The sequence below is a fragment of the Neovison vison genome, chromosome 5 (genome assembly GCF_020171115.1).
Source record: "Neovison vison isolate M4711 chromosome 5, ASM_NN_V1, whole genome shotgun sequence".
Classification (NCBI taxonomy): domain Eukaryota; kingdom Metazoa; phylum Chordata; class Mammalia; order Carnivora; family Mustelidae; genus Neogale; species Neogale vison.
Window position 1 is genome coordinate 13,971,629 of NC_058095.1, and position 15,970 is coordinate 13,987,598.

The 15,970-nt window shown below is 41.3% G+C and overlaps 1 protein-coding gene across 13 annotated transcripts in view; it reads left to right on the forward strand.

Annotated features, from left to right (window-relative positions):
- Positions 1–15,970, forward strand: part of BPTF (bromodomain PHD finger transcription factor) — a 158,647-nt gene that overhangs the window by 126,977 nt on the left and 15,700 nt on the right. For 7 of the 13 annotated variants that reach the window (XM_044247603.1, XM_044247601.1, XM_044247605.1 and 4 more), the window contains 6 exons: positions 871–1,088; positions 3,598–3,823; positions 4,532–5,445; positions 7,053–7,135; positions 7,439–7,664; positions 13,419–13,747. In XM_044247603.1, the coding sequence (XP_044103538.1) occupies positions 871–1,088; positions 3,598–3,823; positions 4,532–5,445; positions 7,053–7,135; positions 7,439–7,664; positions 13,419–13,747 (1,996 nt within the window). The remainder of the gene's footprint in view (positions 1–870; positions 1,089–3,597; positions 3,824–4,531; positions 5,446–7,052; positions 7,136–7,438; positions 7,665–13,418; positions 13,748–15,970) is intronic. The other 6 variants (XM_044247600.1, XM_044247606.1, XM_044247609.1 and 3 more) reach the window with 3 other exon arrangements.

Here is a 15,970-nt window from a genome sequence, read left to right on the forward strand (position 1 = left end):
CCATTTATTAAAAGAAATGTCTGTATTTATAGGAATGTATATTCAACAATGGAAAAAAAGACAGGAAATGAATGTAAAACCTCAGAAATGTGATAGTAGTCACTAATAACGAATTAGGACATTGTAAATATAAAATTAGCTATCAAGTAATTACTCTTTGCAGTTGTTCCACAAGGGAAAAGTTCCACCTGCTTTTTCTTCTAGTTTCAGCAAGTTAAATGAGAAGTGGAAGTTTTTTGGAAGGCTATAGAGCCATTCTAATTTAAATTCATTCATTCAGTAGATGCTGAACAGTGAGCATTAGAAGTATTCTTTGAGCATTTTGCCCTGATACCGAAGATAAAGTGACCCTTGACCTCATGGTTCTCCCAAACTGGTGAAGAGCTATAAGAAAATCTCATTTATAAACATAATTGGTTCAGAATAGTCCTGTTCTGTTTGTTATGTTTAAAATTCATATGAAATTCATATGCATTCCTTCTATATTAGATTATCTTCTTATTTTAAATATTCCTAAGGAAAGGCAGCCTCATAAAATGGCTCTTAGTATGTATTTTTTTCTTCAGTCTTCCCTATTTGTCATTTTAGCTTTAGACTTGCAGGAAGAATATTGACTGTGTTTTTACTCCACTGCAGATAGCAAGAACTGGGGAACTCTTGTCAGTGAGCCACGTGAAAACAGGTTCACTGACAGCCAGGTGGGACTCAGGGTGAGGGTTGATGTCTGAGTGCATCCTTGGGCTGACAGCGGCACATAGGTCTTTCTGAAAATTGAAAAGTACGCACTCATCTGACAAGTTGAACAACATTTCAACTCAGAATGCTGCCGCAGGGCATCTGAGCATTCAGAGCGTTTTGCTGTGCCCGTAGGTGCCCCTCAGCAGGTGGTGACTCAGATCATTCGAGGGCAGCCTGTCTCCACCGCCATCTCTGCCCCGAGTGCAGTTTCCTCGACGCCAGCGCAGAAGGGATTAACCTCCGGAACACCCAGCACAAACCTGCAGTCTCCGGCCTCACAGCCCCCTCGCCCCCAGCAGGGACAGGTGAAGCTTACCATGGCTCAGCTCACTCAGTTAACACAGGGCCACGTAAGTAATGCAGCTTCATTTTAACTTGCTTTTTCTTTAAGTTTTTAATTCCACTTCATTAACATTTTAATTATAGAGGTGATCATTTATTTTTTCTTGCAGTACGTTTAAATAAACATGTACTTGGGGCATCTGTGTGACTCAGTTAGTTAAGCATCCAACTCTTGGTTTTGGCTCAGGTCATGATCTCAGAGACGGTGAGATTGATCCTTGGGGCAGACTCCACACTCGGCGGGGAATCTGCTTGAGATTCTCTCTCTCCTCCTTCTTTCCCTCCCCCTGCTTCCTCCCCCACAAATGTATGTAAAACAAAAGCAGCCATGTACTTATTCCCAGAAGTTTGCAATGCACTTTTTAAAGAAATGGCTGCTTCCTAGAGTCCAACAAAAATACTTCTCAAAGGAGAGATACAATGAATTTCAGTTATCTAGAGTCCTTAGACTGTAAACTAAAATAGCCAGGTGGATAATCTTTTTAACTACCAAAACATTACTAGTTGACCAGTTTCCACGGAAAAAATAAAATTTGACTACATAAGATGCTTTCTTATAAGATTGTTATCGTTATCGGTTCTTCTAGTAGTAATCAGTTGAATGCAGTTCCTATAAAAAATCCCAGGAGATTTTTTTGTGTGTGGAACTTGGCAGGCTGATGTTTAAAAATTTATGTGAGAGTGCAAAGGAGAAGGAATAGCTTATAACACTTTTGAAGAACAGGAGTCTTTGCCTTGTGTGATAACCTGATACCAAAACTTCTTAAGATCCCTCTTCGTTAATAGAGAAAGGTACAGACAACAAAGACACACCAGTAGCCCAACAGAGAATACAGAAAGTGACCCATACATCTGTGGACACTTTTTCTATGATAGAGGTGTCATTGCAGGTCACTGAGAAAAGGTTAGACTGTTCAGTAAATGGTGTTGGGACAATTAAGTTTATATGGGAAGCTGTGAAACTAGGCCACTACCTCATGCATAAACTCAATTCCAGGAGGATAAAAGCCCTACCTGTGAAAGGTAAAGCTATAATACTTTCAGAAGATATGATAGAAGAAAACCTTCATAACCTAAGGTAGGAAAAGAAAGGCTTTCCTACTTTAAAAAAAAAAAAAAAACACTAGTGGTAAAGGAAAAGATTTGTAAATTCATCTACATCAAGAATAAGAACTTCAGGGCTCAGTGGGTTAAAGCCTCTGCCTTCGGCTCAGGTCATGATCTCAGGGTCCTGGGATCAAGCCCCGCATCGGGCTCTCTGCTCAGCGGGAAGCCTGTTTCCCCCTCTCTCTCTGCCTGCCTCTCTGCCTACTTGTGATCTCTCTCTGTCAAATAAATAAATAAAATCTTTAAAAAAAAAAAACAAGAATAAGAACTTCAGTTCAGCAAACATTATAAAAGTGAAAAGAATGAGAAAATACAACTACTGTCAAATAAAGACATGAAGAATTACTAAAAATCAAGGAGGCAAAAAGAAAGTAAAGTTTAAAAAAAAAAAGACAAAACTTGAAGAGGAAAGTGGAAATCTAAATGTTCAAAATGAAAAAAAGTTCAGAGTACTGAACTCTATTTAGTAATGAGGGAAATGCATATTAAAACTATGTACATAAGAGCTTGGTATAAATTAAAATGTCAGGATCAAGAATTGGCAAAGACGTGAAACAAAATGAACTTCCATGCACAGCTGCTGGTAGTATAAACTGGTTTAGTCATTTGGAAAACTCCTAGCAGTCAGAGTTGAGGATATGTGCACACACATGTTCGGGAGGTAATACACACAGAATTTTTACTTCCTGGTCCCCATTTTGACAAGAGTGTAGACATTAGCAACCTCCTGACTTGGTGTTAGCATTCTCTGTCTATACCCCAAGTGCACACAGACACACACCATGGGTCATCTGGTACCTGCTGAAAAACTGAAACCAGGAGACCTGGGCGCCTCATTTTTATCTTACCTTTAACTTGGTCTCTAACTTTGGGCAAGTGACTTGAACTTTTTAACCTTGAATTTCTAATTAATGATAAGATCATAGTAATATTTTCTCTCCCTACTCCACAAAGTCACAAGTCGATCGTGAAGATCAAACAAGACAGTATCTATAAAGATGCTTTGAAAATCATAAAATAATAAGATATATCATATAGTAACATGATATAAAGAATCAGAATTTTGTGGAGGCGTTAGCCATTTACCTCCGTGCCCTTATTATATAGATTGGGGAAATTCAGGTCTGTAAGAGTAATGTTACTTGTGGACAGATACCTGCCTGTCCATTTGGAGAGGTTGGACTGGAACTCTGGGTTGTTAGTTCATGTTTTTTCCACTATACAACATCAGTCTTTCCACATAAATGTTCTTATTTTAGCTTAGATGAATTCCTTCTGATGCTGTTCAGTGCACATCCACATACATGTTTTCACTGTGTTACCGCCGTAACATTATTTTACCGCCGTAAAAGTGGTATACTTACAGATTGATGCCATGAACACTGTTTATATGTTGTCTGTTCTTCACAGGGTGGCAATCAAGGTTTGACAGTAGTAATTCAAGGACAAGGTCAAACGACTGGACAGTTGCAGTTGATACCTCAGGGGGTGACTATACTTCCGGGTCCAGGACAACAGCTGATGCAAGCTGCCATGCCAAATGGGACCGTTCAGCGGTTCCTCTTTACACCTTTGGCAACAACAGCCACAGCAGCCAGCACCACCACCACCACTGTCTCCACTACAGCGGCAGGTAGAACGTGGGGTTACCAGCAGTGCTGCATGTTCTTACTCCAGTGGCTGGGCTAATAGAGGGATGGGAGGCCCACTGCTTATCTTTGGGGGGATGTGCCTCAAGCCAGTGGGCTTATGAGATGACTGGTCACCCTCTCAGAGTCTCTTATTCCTCCCTATCCCCTCCATTCCCCCCCTAAAAAATACAGAAAATTGGGGTGCGGAGCAAAAAAATAGTGGCTGTCATGTTAACCCTGCCCACACTTGCTTCTTGCCCAGCCTCGTAGGTACCGCTTGAATCTTGCAGATAATCTCCGGGAGGCTGGGTCTGTCTGTCCAGCTCATAGCCTCCATCTGAGAGCTGCAGGTCCAGAACCACTTCGTTAGCCTCCTCCTGCAAGCTGCCCTCACCGTGCCGTAGGAGAAAAAGGAGGGTTTAGCATTAAGCCTGTGCCAGAAGTCCTGGCTGATTTCCAGAGATGGCGCCTTGCTTTAAAACCCAGCGCTCTGGAGAGTTAGCAGCATATGCGGAGGGCAGCCTTGAAGCAGGACCTGGCTCCCCAGTTAGGAGAATCCTAGCTCAGGTGTGTTTGTGGAACGCATTTCTAAGGCATCAGTCTTCTATACTGAAATTCAGAATTCTCACCTTTAGAAAATCCCCTTCAAATTCTTCTTGACCAAGGTCCCATGTTCTAGAGTAATAGAAATATTTGGTCTTTCTTTTTCACAGGTACAAGTGAACAAAAACAGAGTAAATTATCACCCCCGACACAGGTGCAACAAGCCAAAACGCTGCCGCCAGCTCAGTCCTCAAGTGTGAGTCCTCCAGAAGCCCAGCCACAGACTGCTCAGCCTTCAGCTCAGCCCCAGCCCCAAACCCAGCCCCCGTCCCCAGCTCAGCCTGAAGTTCAGACTCAGCCTGAAGTTCAGACCCAAACAACTGTTGCATCCCATGTCCCTTCTGAAGCACAACCCACCCAAGCACAGTCCTCCAAACCCCAGGCCGCAGTACAGTGTCAGCCTCAAAGTCATGTCCAAGGACAGTCTCCTGCTCGCGTCCAAAGTCCACCACAGACTCGAATACGTCCATCAACTCCATCCCAAGTGTCTCCTGGACAGCAATCCCAGGTTCAGACTACAACCTCACAACCGATTCCAATTCAGCCACATACATCTCTTCCGATACCTTCCCAGGGCCAGCCACAATCACAACCCCAGGTACAGTCTCCAACTCAAACTCTTTCATCAGGACAGACGTTAAGTCAAGTTACTGTTTCATCCCCATCCCGTCCTCAGCTCCAGATACAGCAGCCGCAGCCCCAAGTCATTGCTGTGCCTCCGCTGCAGCAAGTCCAGGTTCTGTCTCAGATCCAGTCCCAGGTTGTGGCTCAGATGCAGGCTCAGCAAGGTGGTGTGCCCCAGCAAATCCAGCTCCAGTTACCTATTCAAATTCAGCAAAGCAGTCCTGTGCAGACTCACCAGATTCAGAATGTGGTTACAGTGCAGGCAGCCAGTGTGCAAGAGCAGTTGCAAAGGGTTCAGCAACTCAGGGATCAGCAGCAAAAGAAGAAGCAGCAACAGATAGAAATTAAGCGGGAACACACCCTCCAAGCTTCTAATCAAAGTGAAATCATTCAGAAACAGGTAAAGTTATTAAGTAAAAGCAGCATGTTCAGTAGCTTGAATGGTTGTGCTGTGCAGTAGACCTAGTGTTGGCTGTGTTAGGTTTCCGACATGATGAGACAAAAGGCATTGATGGTTCAATTTAGAAGCAGCACTGGATTGCCGAGGAGTAACGAAGGACTACCGTGGCTTGGAACTCTTGGTTGGATGTAAACAATCAGTGCTTATTAGAAGAACTACCTGTATTCCAGGAGAACTAAGATGGGAAGAATGGAGTTAGGAGGTTCAGTACCCCTGAATACAAAACTTGAAGGTCTGCCCGAGCTCAAAGCCACTTTAGGCGCAGTAGCCCTTTGTTTGAAGTTATTTGCAATTGTCGCTCCTTAGTTTGCATGTAGGCCAAGCAAATTATAGACAGTGGGAACTCATTTGCATTTCTAACCACACCCTCGTAAAAAGGTTGACGTTCTTCTGTTCGGTAGCTTAAATAAAAAGTGGCATCCTCCAGTAGCGGCTTAGCTAAGTAATAAGGCCATTTAGAGGAGTTAGAATTATTCTACTTAAAGTGAAGTCACACGTATAAGACCCTGTAGCATCACTGGAGAAAACCGCTTTGCATCGACAGCCTTAATATGAGGCGTTTGAGTGTGGATTTCAAGTGTTCCCAAGTCAATGAGACCTGCGTTCAGTTCCGGGGTCTTCCACTCACAGTCTGGGAAACTCATCTCTCCCTTCTGAGCTCTATGTCCTCATTAATAATCCCTCTTTTTCCAGCCATACAGGATTATTGTAATGATTGAATGAGGTCATGTATGTGGAAGCATTTTTTATTCTTTATTGGGATGTTCAACGTATAGCATTGTATAAATTCAAGGTGTACAATATGTTGATTTGATAGACTCATAGTTGGAATATGATCACCATTGTGGCGATAGTCAGCACCTCTGTCACATCCTAGGAGCATCGTTCCGTTTTGGGGGGGAATAGTTCAGACCTGGTCTCTTAGCACGTTTGGTGATTCTAATACAGTGTGGTTAGAAGCACTTTTTTAAACAACAAAGGGATTTTAAACGTGTATGGTAATATTCTTATAACTTGATGTCATGTATATGTTCAAATGCATCATTACCCAGCTTTTACTATTGTGTAGTCTGTAAATTGAGAATTATCACAATGTCTATCTTTATCCTAATCTCTGTGCAAAGTAGGATGGGGAAGGAGGGGAAATAATCTGAAATTGATTCGAAGGAAGAGAGTGTAATGTTAAAAAAAAAAAATGGCTGTTGGAGAATCATAGCTGGGTAAAAATTACAGCTTATAGTGCTTAATCTCAAACAAGTGAATTGGGTTTTTCATGTCTCAGATCTCTTCTATAAAACGATCCCCTTCAGGGTTGTTAGGAGAACTCATTGAGGTAATGTCCAATGCTTACTTAGCACAGTGCCCAGTACACGGTAAGCACCCAGGCCATACTGTTGTAGCTCTAATCTTATTTGTATTAGGATATAAAATTCTTACCGTTTCTTTGGGAAACATACACGTGCTCAGATTTCTGCTGTTGTTTTCTGTATACCAAATTGCAGTCATTATATAAAATATGCACTTTGGGATTTTGTTCTGTCCTGAAGGTGGTGATGAAGCATAATGCTGTAATAGAACATTTAAAGCAGAAAAAGACCATGACTCCAGCCGAAAGAGAAGAGAATCAAAGGTAGGGAGAAATGTTAAAACCCAGGAACACAGGGACTCGTTGAATACCAGCCTTTCCTCTTTAGCGTGCACATGCTCAGGAGGCCTGAGTTTACAGTTGTTGTTGTTTTTTTAATCTTGGCTGCACTTCGTTAAATGAGAACACTTGGCACTACTCGCTGCTCATAACTGGTTTGAATCACTCCTTGAAACTTTCCAATCATAGAAAGTTTGTGTATCAACCATAGAGATACAGAAAAATGATTTCTTAAGCCATTTCAGACTGAAATGCCCAGCATCACATGGATTGTCTATTTCTCTCTAGAATGATTGTGTGTAACCAGGTGATGAAGTATATTTTGGATAAGATAGATAAAGAAGAAAAACAGGCAGCAAAAAAACGGAAGCGTGAAGAGAGCGTGGAACAGAAACGGAGCAAGCAGAATGCCACCAAGCTATCTGCGCTGCTCTTCAAACACAAAGAACAACTCAAAGCTGAAATACTAAAAAAGCGAGCGCTCCTGGACAAAGACCTACAGATTGAAGTGCAGGTAAGAAGGTATTTCCTTTCCTTCTGTGTCCAGCATTTAGCATTTAACTTTATTCTTTTCTTTTTTCCCCCTGCAACTTTGGTTAAGCTTTAAATGTCAGCTTGTGTCTAGAACTTAACATTTTTGTACAGAGAATAAAAACAGTGGGACATGTGTCTTTTGAAACAGGACAGAGGTCTTATATCTGAAGGTGTATTGTAATCTCTAATGTAGCCACTCTAAGAGGTCAGTCTATCGATTTAAAGAAAAACATTTTGAGAACCCTCTTGGGGATAGATAGCTTTTATGCTCTTTGACATAGTCTCGCCAGTAGTTATCAGGAGCCATGTTTCATGAGAAAGGTAGGCCAAGAACTGCAAGTCAGTGTGGGAAGAATGGAAAAGAAAGAGTTGCCCATTAACTAAGGCACTTCCTCCTTAACATGTAACTGATCATGTAGGCATTGCTAATCCTCTGTTCCCTTAGGGGATTTATTGGAAAATGAAAGAAAACATCTATTCACATATATTTGAACAGCTTTTCTAAAGAGAAGTAGGCTATTTAAAGCATCCCTAGAAGTACCTTGTATATTTTAAGACGATGAGAAATTTTTTTTTTAATTTATTTATTTGACACAGAGAGAGAGAGAGATCAGAAGTAGGCAGAGAGGCAGGCAGAGAAAGGAGGAAGCAGGCTCCCTCCTGAGCAGAGAGCCTGACGCGGGGCTTGATCCCAGGACCCTGAGATCATGACCTGAGCTGAAGGCAGAGGCTTAACCCACTGAGCCACCCAGGCGCCCCGAGAAATATTTTTTTAAAAACTGATCAGCCCACCAACCAACATGACACAACTCTGAGACATGAGGGATCTTCCCACAAAAGTCAGAAACCAGATGACATTGTCAAAAACCAACATCGTTATTTATCACCTCCAAAAATTTCTAGTGCATTAAGTCAAGAAAGAAAAAAGGAGATAAAATTCTTAGTGTATATGGTAGGATTATTGTATCAAAACCCCAAAAGAAAAATTTTATTAGAGATTTCAATGAGGTGGTCACACACGACATGTTGAGACTACAAGCACTGCGAAAAGTGTCAAACAAATGAGCCAATTCATAGTAGCAAATATTACCCCTCACCTTTAGATCTGCTTCAGATCAAAAATTGTAATATTCACAAGGAAACCACAGAAATAATAGAAGAAAGCAAAATTGTCATTTTTGTTGACAAGTAGGGAAAACCACTTTGCACATTGCAGATTTCAGATGCCACAAAGGAAAAAGATTTGATGACAGAAGAAAAAGCTTTATATAGGAAGAAAGAAAATACCATAAACAATATTGAAAAACAGGTAACAAACAGGAAAAAAGTTTTGTGACATGGATGACAATTAGTATTACTAAAATTTAAAGAGTAAGGTCTTAACTGAGTAAGATCTTACTCTTAAAGAGTAAGGTCTTACTTAAGGTCAGTAAGAAAACGAATATCACTTAACTAGATAAGGAGAATCCTATCACAATATATACATATAATGTATACTTTAAATACCTTGCAATTAAAGAGAAAAGAATACTCTAGTACAAGAATGTGTAAGACATACAAATAAACAGTTTTCAAATATAAAAATGCCAAATACCGGGGCGCCTGGGTGGCTCAGCGGGTTAAAGCCTCTGCCTTCGGCTCAGGTCATGATCCCAGGGTCCTGGGATCGAGTCCCACATCAGGCTCTCTGCTCAGCAGGGAGCCTGCTGCCCTTCCTCTCTCTCTGCCTGCCCCTCTGCCTACTTGTGATCTCTGTCTGTCAAATAAATAAATAAAATCTTTAAAAAAAAAAAATGCCAAATACCAGTAAACATCTAAAAAGATAGTCAACCTAGGGATGCATGGGTGGCTCAGTTGGTTAAGTGCCGGATTCAGCTCAGGTGATCCTAGGATCGAGCCCCACGTTGGATTCCCTGCTCAGCGGAAGGCCTACTTCTCCCTCTCCTTCTGCTTGTGCACTCTTTCTGTCAAATAAATAAAATCTTGGGGTGGGGGGAGATTTTTTTAAGAAAAGGATAATCAATCTAAATACTAAGGAGTGAAATGAAAAGACTTTCTAGAGAAAATATCATGTATTTCTGGAAAACATTACATCAGTGTGTAGCAAAAAACTCTAAAATGTGGATATTCTGATACTCCATAATTTCAGTTCTAGAAACTCATCTAAGAAACAGGCAAGATACATGAGCAAGGGCATAATGAATGCCAATCATTATAACAGAAATTTGGAATCCGTCTGAAATCCACATAGAAGAGATTAGTAATCAGTATTTCTCAAAAAAAGTACCAGGCCTTTTCCACAGGCCAGATTTTTACATATTGTAGAAAGTATAAGATTGGGCACTAAATGCTAGTATCATCACCTTCAACCCAAGAAATGACCTTGTCTCCTCCACCTACATTCTCACATACTTGAGGCACCAGCACCACCCTCAGCTGGGAACCACTGGATTAAATACATTTGGGAGGGGCGCCTGGGTGGCTCAGTGGGTTAAAGCCGCTGCCTTCGGCTCAGGTCATGATCTCAGGGTCCTGGGATTGAGCCCCGCATCGGGCTCTCTGCTCAGCGGGGAGCCTGCTTCCTTCTCTCTGCCTGCCTCTCTGCCTACTTGTGATCGCTGTCTGTCAAATAAATAAATAAAATCTTTTAAAAATAAATAAATAAATACATACATACATACATACATTTGGGAGTGTCCACACAGTGGACTCCCATTTTAACAAAAGGGTGTGCTAGGATTGGTGCTTTTTGTTTTTAATTCTTTGGGGAAATTCTCAGTGATAGATGCCTAAATGAAAAATTCAGGTTGCAGAATCGTCTGTATAATGTGACTTATCCATTCAGTTCACTCAGCAGCTATTTATTTAACATCTAACGTGTGTCATACGCTATTTCCACTCTGTGTTCTGCTAATAGTCTGTATTCTTTACATATAAGTAAATAAATTGGACATGTACATTCAGATGTCTTTCAAAGTAATTAGCTTGGCCAACAAGTAAAAATAATGTGTAAGTCAGTGTGCCCCCCTCCAAAAATGACCACTTAAAAATAATTTTTAGAATATATCTTGTATATATTATTTTTAATAGATATATTCTTGTATAAACATAATTTATACAGAAATACAATCACACTGGAGACAACATATACTGAATATTTTTCTGCATTCATTATACTTTAAAGCCATTTAATTTTTTTTTAAGATTTTATTTATTTCACAGACAGAGATCACAAGTAGGCAGAGAGGCAGGCAGAGAGAGGGGAAGGCAGGCTCCGCACTGAGCAGAGAGCCCGATGCGGGGCTCGATCCGAAGACCCTGGGATCATGAGTTGAGCCGAAGGCAGAGGCTTTAACCCACTGAGCCCCCCAGGCGCCCCGATAAAATAATTTCTTACTAAGTTAAAATAATTTCTTATTAAATTAAACCTTCCCGATAAAATAATTTCTTACTAAGTTAAAATAATTTCTTATTAAATTAAACCTTCATTTAGCTCTTTCAACGTCTCAGACACAATTATTACAAAGTTTTTGTCAAATTGTTCTATAAAATTGCATTTGGAATGAATTCAGATTCAGTTATTTCTTCTCTTTTTTCGAGAGAGTGGGAGCGGGTCCGTGGGGTGCAGAGGAAGAGAGAGAATCTTCAGCAGGTTTCATCTCAGCACAGAGCCCGATGTGGGGCTCCATCTCACAGCCCCAGATCATGACCTGAGCCAAAGTCAAGGGTCAGACACTCAACCAACTGAGTCACCGAGGTGCACAGCATCTGCACCGAAGTGAGAGTTTTCTTTTTGTTTCCTCTCTGGAGGCCCAGCAGACCAGCCAACCCTTCCATCAAGCCGGGAGCCTGTCCTTGAGGCCCACTCCCACAAAGCACGCGAGTCCCTTCTCTCTGCAGAAGCGGGTTGTGGTTGGGCTTCCACCCCTAGTTCTGATTCTGGAATCTCGCAGGTCTGCAGTTTTGTGTTTCCATTTCATAGAGACGTTTGTATCTTATTCAAGCATGGGTCTGTCTGTTCAGTCTTCTCCGTTTTATATTTTACTATCCTCAGTATGTTCCTGGAGCAGGGGATCAAAGTGTGTAAGCACTGTAACTTTTTTTTTTTCTTCAAGTGACTTCTGTGCCCAGCATGGGGCTCAGACTCACAGCCGTGAGCTCAAGAGTCGCCTGCTCTACCGGCTGAGCCAGCCGGACACCCCACCCCACTGCACCATCTAAAATCTATTTCATTATGTTATAAACACATCATATTAACTGGAAAAAGAGCACCCACAATTTACTTTCTTCCCTCAGAAGAAGTTTAGACTTTATTTTTAAAGAGAGAAGGGTTGTGGCACCTGGGTGGCTCAGACGGTTAAGCATCTGCCTTCGGCTCAGGTCATGATCCTGCGGTCCTGGGACCAAGCCCCACGTCAGGCTTCTGGCTCCGCAGGGAGTCTGCCTCTCCCTCTGCCTCTCTCCCTGCTCGTGCTCTGTCCCTCTGCATCTTTCTGTTGCAAATAAATAAGTAAAATCCTTAAAAATTTTTTTTTTAAATTATCAAAGATTTCTTTTAAAAAAGCAACTTCAGGAGCGCCTGGGTGGCTCAGTGGGTTAAGCCTCTGCCTTTGGCTCAAGTCATAATCCTAGGGTCCTGGGCTCTCTGCTCAGCAGGGAGCCTGCTTCTCCGTCTTTCTCTGCCTGCCTCTCAGCCTTCTTGTGATCTCTGTCTGTCAAATAAATAAACAAAATCTTTAAAAAAAGAGAACGGTTGCTGAATAGTCAGACAGCTTTACCTTCTCACAAGACTATCTAGATGTTAGATAGAAAAAAAAGTCATAAAACCAAGACCATTCAGATTTATTTGTTAGAATTTTGTGATGTTTACAGGGGTGCCTGGCTGGCTGAGTCACTGGAGTATGCGACTGTTGATCTCTTAATCTCGGGGTGAAGTTCGGGCCCACATTGGATGTAGAGATTACTTAAATTTGTGTGTGTGTGATGTTTAAAAGCTTGGTCATAGCAGTGACTTATTCACACCAAGTTTATACATGGATGCCAATGACGATAGCTTTTTTTTCTCTAGGGAAATAAGCATTTCAAAGAAGAAGTTGTAGCACTAGGTAACAGAGGTGTGTCTATAAAGTATTTCACATGAAGAGAAGTAAGGATATTAATTTATGTCAAAATGTGTATTGCTAAAATAGCTTTCCCTGCATTCTTCAGTTCTAGACATAGGAGCATAGTCAAGGCAAGGCAAGTCTGTCTCTCACTCAGTTTTTGGGGCTGGTCAAAGATCACATCTTGAGTGTCATGTTCAGTTCTTGGTGGGTCTCGCTCCAAGGACGAGACAGAGAGCAGCCGGAAGGAAGCAGTCAGTGGGTGAGGACACTTGAATCCATTCTGAGCAACAGCTGAAATAATCAAGACACAACACGGGCAGGCCAGGAGGGCCATTGTTTTCAGAAAATTGGTCATCTTTCTGTCAGATCTTCTTTGAAGATAGCAGCTTTCCAGTTGTTGCATAATCTTCCCTTTATATTTCTCATGGATTTGATTGGGTTCAGAGTATGGTTAGGACACTCCAGTTACTCCCCTCCCTCACACTAGGCTGAACTGTGGAGCTGCTCCGACAAGGGAGGTAAGGCAAGAAGGAAGGTCATGTAAAGTCCTCTGATCACATGCACTGACCAAAGTCGCGCATTTACATTAAGTCCAATGACAGTCTTGTATTGTCTTTAATTGACAACAGGAAGAACTCAAGAGAGACTTGAAAATTAAGAAAGAGAAAGACATGGTGCAGGCCACAGCGGTGGCGGCCACCTCGCCTGCAGCACCGCCTGCGCCTCCAGCCCCTCCGCCTTCACCCCCGCCTCCACCTCCCCCGCAGCACACAGGCCCCCTGGCCACGGCCACGGCCACGGCCACACTGCCTGTGGCTTCCCAGAAGAGGAAGCGAGAAGAAGAAAGAGACTCAAGCTCCAAGTCCAAGAAGAAGAAAATGATCTCTACTACCTCAAAGGAAACTAAGAAGGACACAAAGCTTTACTGTATCTGTAAAACGCCTTATGATGAATCTAAGTGAGTAGATCTTTTCGGGCTCTAGTTTATTTTCTTAAAAGTTTAGCTGTTAAATTTCCAGTTGCGAAGAAAATGAATGTATTGGTAGCAATGTCAATGAAAGTAGTTGAAAGTAAGGGTAATGATGTTTTGTCTGTGGTCTGTAGCTGATGTTCTTAAACTTGACACTAGAGAAGTAAAAATGTTTGTATTTTACGTGTTCATGATTCATGTTTGTTCTTCATCGTATTCTTTTCTGTCAAAAACAAGCTTTCTGTTGCTCTTTTGCTTTCTCCTCTTCTCTCTGGATTAACTCCAAATCAATTAGTAATGTTATCTGGAGAAGGAGGTCTATTATTACTGCTGCCCAAAGCTGAGAGCAGCCTTTCTGGAACCTGTTCACGACCTTACGATTACATCAAATCTTAGCCACTATCTGATATGAATGGTGCACAAGGTTTCAAGTTTGAGTGGTTTTGGGTTTTTATTGTTTAATTTTAAGCAATTCTATGTTTTTGGTATTGTAATACTGACATTATTTTTGTCAAAGTTCCCACTCTCGGGGACAAACTCTGGAGTGTTCTTTTCACTCAGTCTTCAAGAATGACACTCAAAAATGTGATAATAAAGCATGGCAGCTGGAAGCTGTTTTTGGCTGTTGTGACTTGTATTTGGTGATATATACAAGATTTTAAAAACACTAATCCATGAATGTAGTTTCATTTTTTGTTATCATTATCATTCAACGAAGTATTTAGTTTTCATTTTGAGTATTTAAATGTAGGCCAGCTTTTTAAAGTCAAGGTTAACTAGTGTTTTTTGCAGTAACCAAGAAGTTTGTGCTAAAAATATATGATTATTTAGGGTTAGCCATGCTTAATATCTACCTTCAGTGGATGCCTAATCAATTTATAAAATAAAATTGTGATCTTTCCAATCACGTTTTTTAAGTTGCAACTTTGAAGCTGCATTGGCGGTGCTATTTAAAATTATAACCAGGTGCTAGATCAACACTTTCTGTTGCTAGATTTAGCTGTGTGTTGAATTAAGCACCTCAGTTTTGGCGTCTTCCCTTTTCATTGTCTTTATTGGAAATGACAGATAATGTGGAAAGTGGGGCCCTGCTAACTGACTGTGCCCTTAGTCTAAAACAAGCGTGCCTCCCTTTAAGCACAAGAATACTCAGCGATTTACAGAGCAAAACAGAACATGATTTACTTTCTTTACAAAAATATCTGCTTATGGACTTCATTTAAAAAATTAGACTTCTTTGGCTTATTTAAAATATTCAGATCACAGAGATTCATCTCACACACGTTTTTGTCATACTTACGCTGCCTAAAATGAGGCACGCATGAACATGTCCTCATTCTACTGCGATCGCCTCATCGTCTCATGGGTATTTCCTATTTTTCAGTTTGTTGTTATTAAAATTTCAATAGGCCAAGTTCATCCACTCCCTGTTGTAGTCGGGATGAGTTCGTGTTTTTTAAGAGTATTTTGTAATCTCTTGTACCAAACTAGGCTGGTTTGGGAATCTAGTGAGAGTGACTAACACTTGAAATTCAAGTCGTGAGCTCACTTGCAGAATACATTGCCTGCCATCCAGAAGGCCACATCCAGAAACACCCTGAAGGCCCAGTCCCTAGTGAAAATCATGCAGGAGTCTCACTTCTCAAAATAAAAAAATTAGTGGGACTCGGATGAACTACACAGTCCTATATTATTTCTCCTTTACATTCAGATGGCACTTTAGTTTGAGGACCAGTTCCATTTCTCCAGGTGAATTTACCAAGAAAGACTTGGGTAGAACCACATCAGCAAGCCGGTCAGATCCCTTAGGGTCCACACTCATTCTTGCTGTGGTTTTTACACGGCGTTCCTACATCACGCTGCCAGCACTTTCAGATGCACTCTGTGTTTGTCGTAGAGATGCTTTTCATTCATTCTGTCATTTGGGATCTTACATTACAAAGCCTTGAGGTTTAACTGCATGTGATTACCCTCAGTTACGTACCCGTAGCGCCCCAGCTCGCCAGTTACTTGCTGTCTTGGCTACCTGTTCCCATACCACACTCCACACTGCGTCTCCCCCGTTTTGAGTTGAAGCAGTTCTTTACCAGGTAATTAACCTAGTCACTCTCCACATTGTCACATACATTACATTGAAAAATTGGCCCTTGTTGTAATCTGTTATAATTAAATTCCCATGTTAATTTAGAAAATTTAGTAGAAATTGAATTA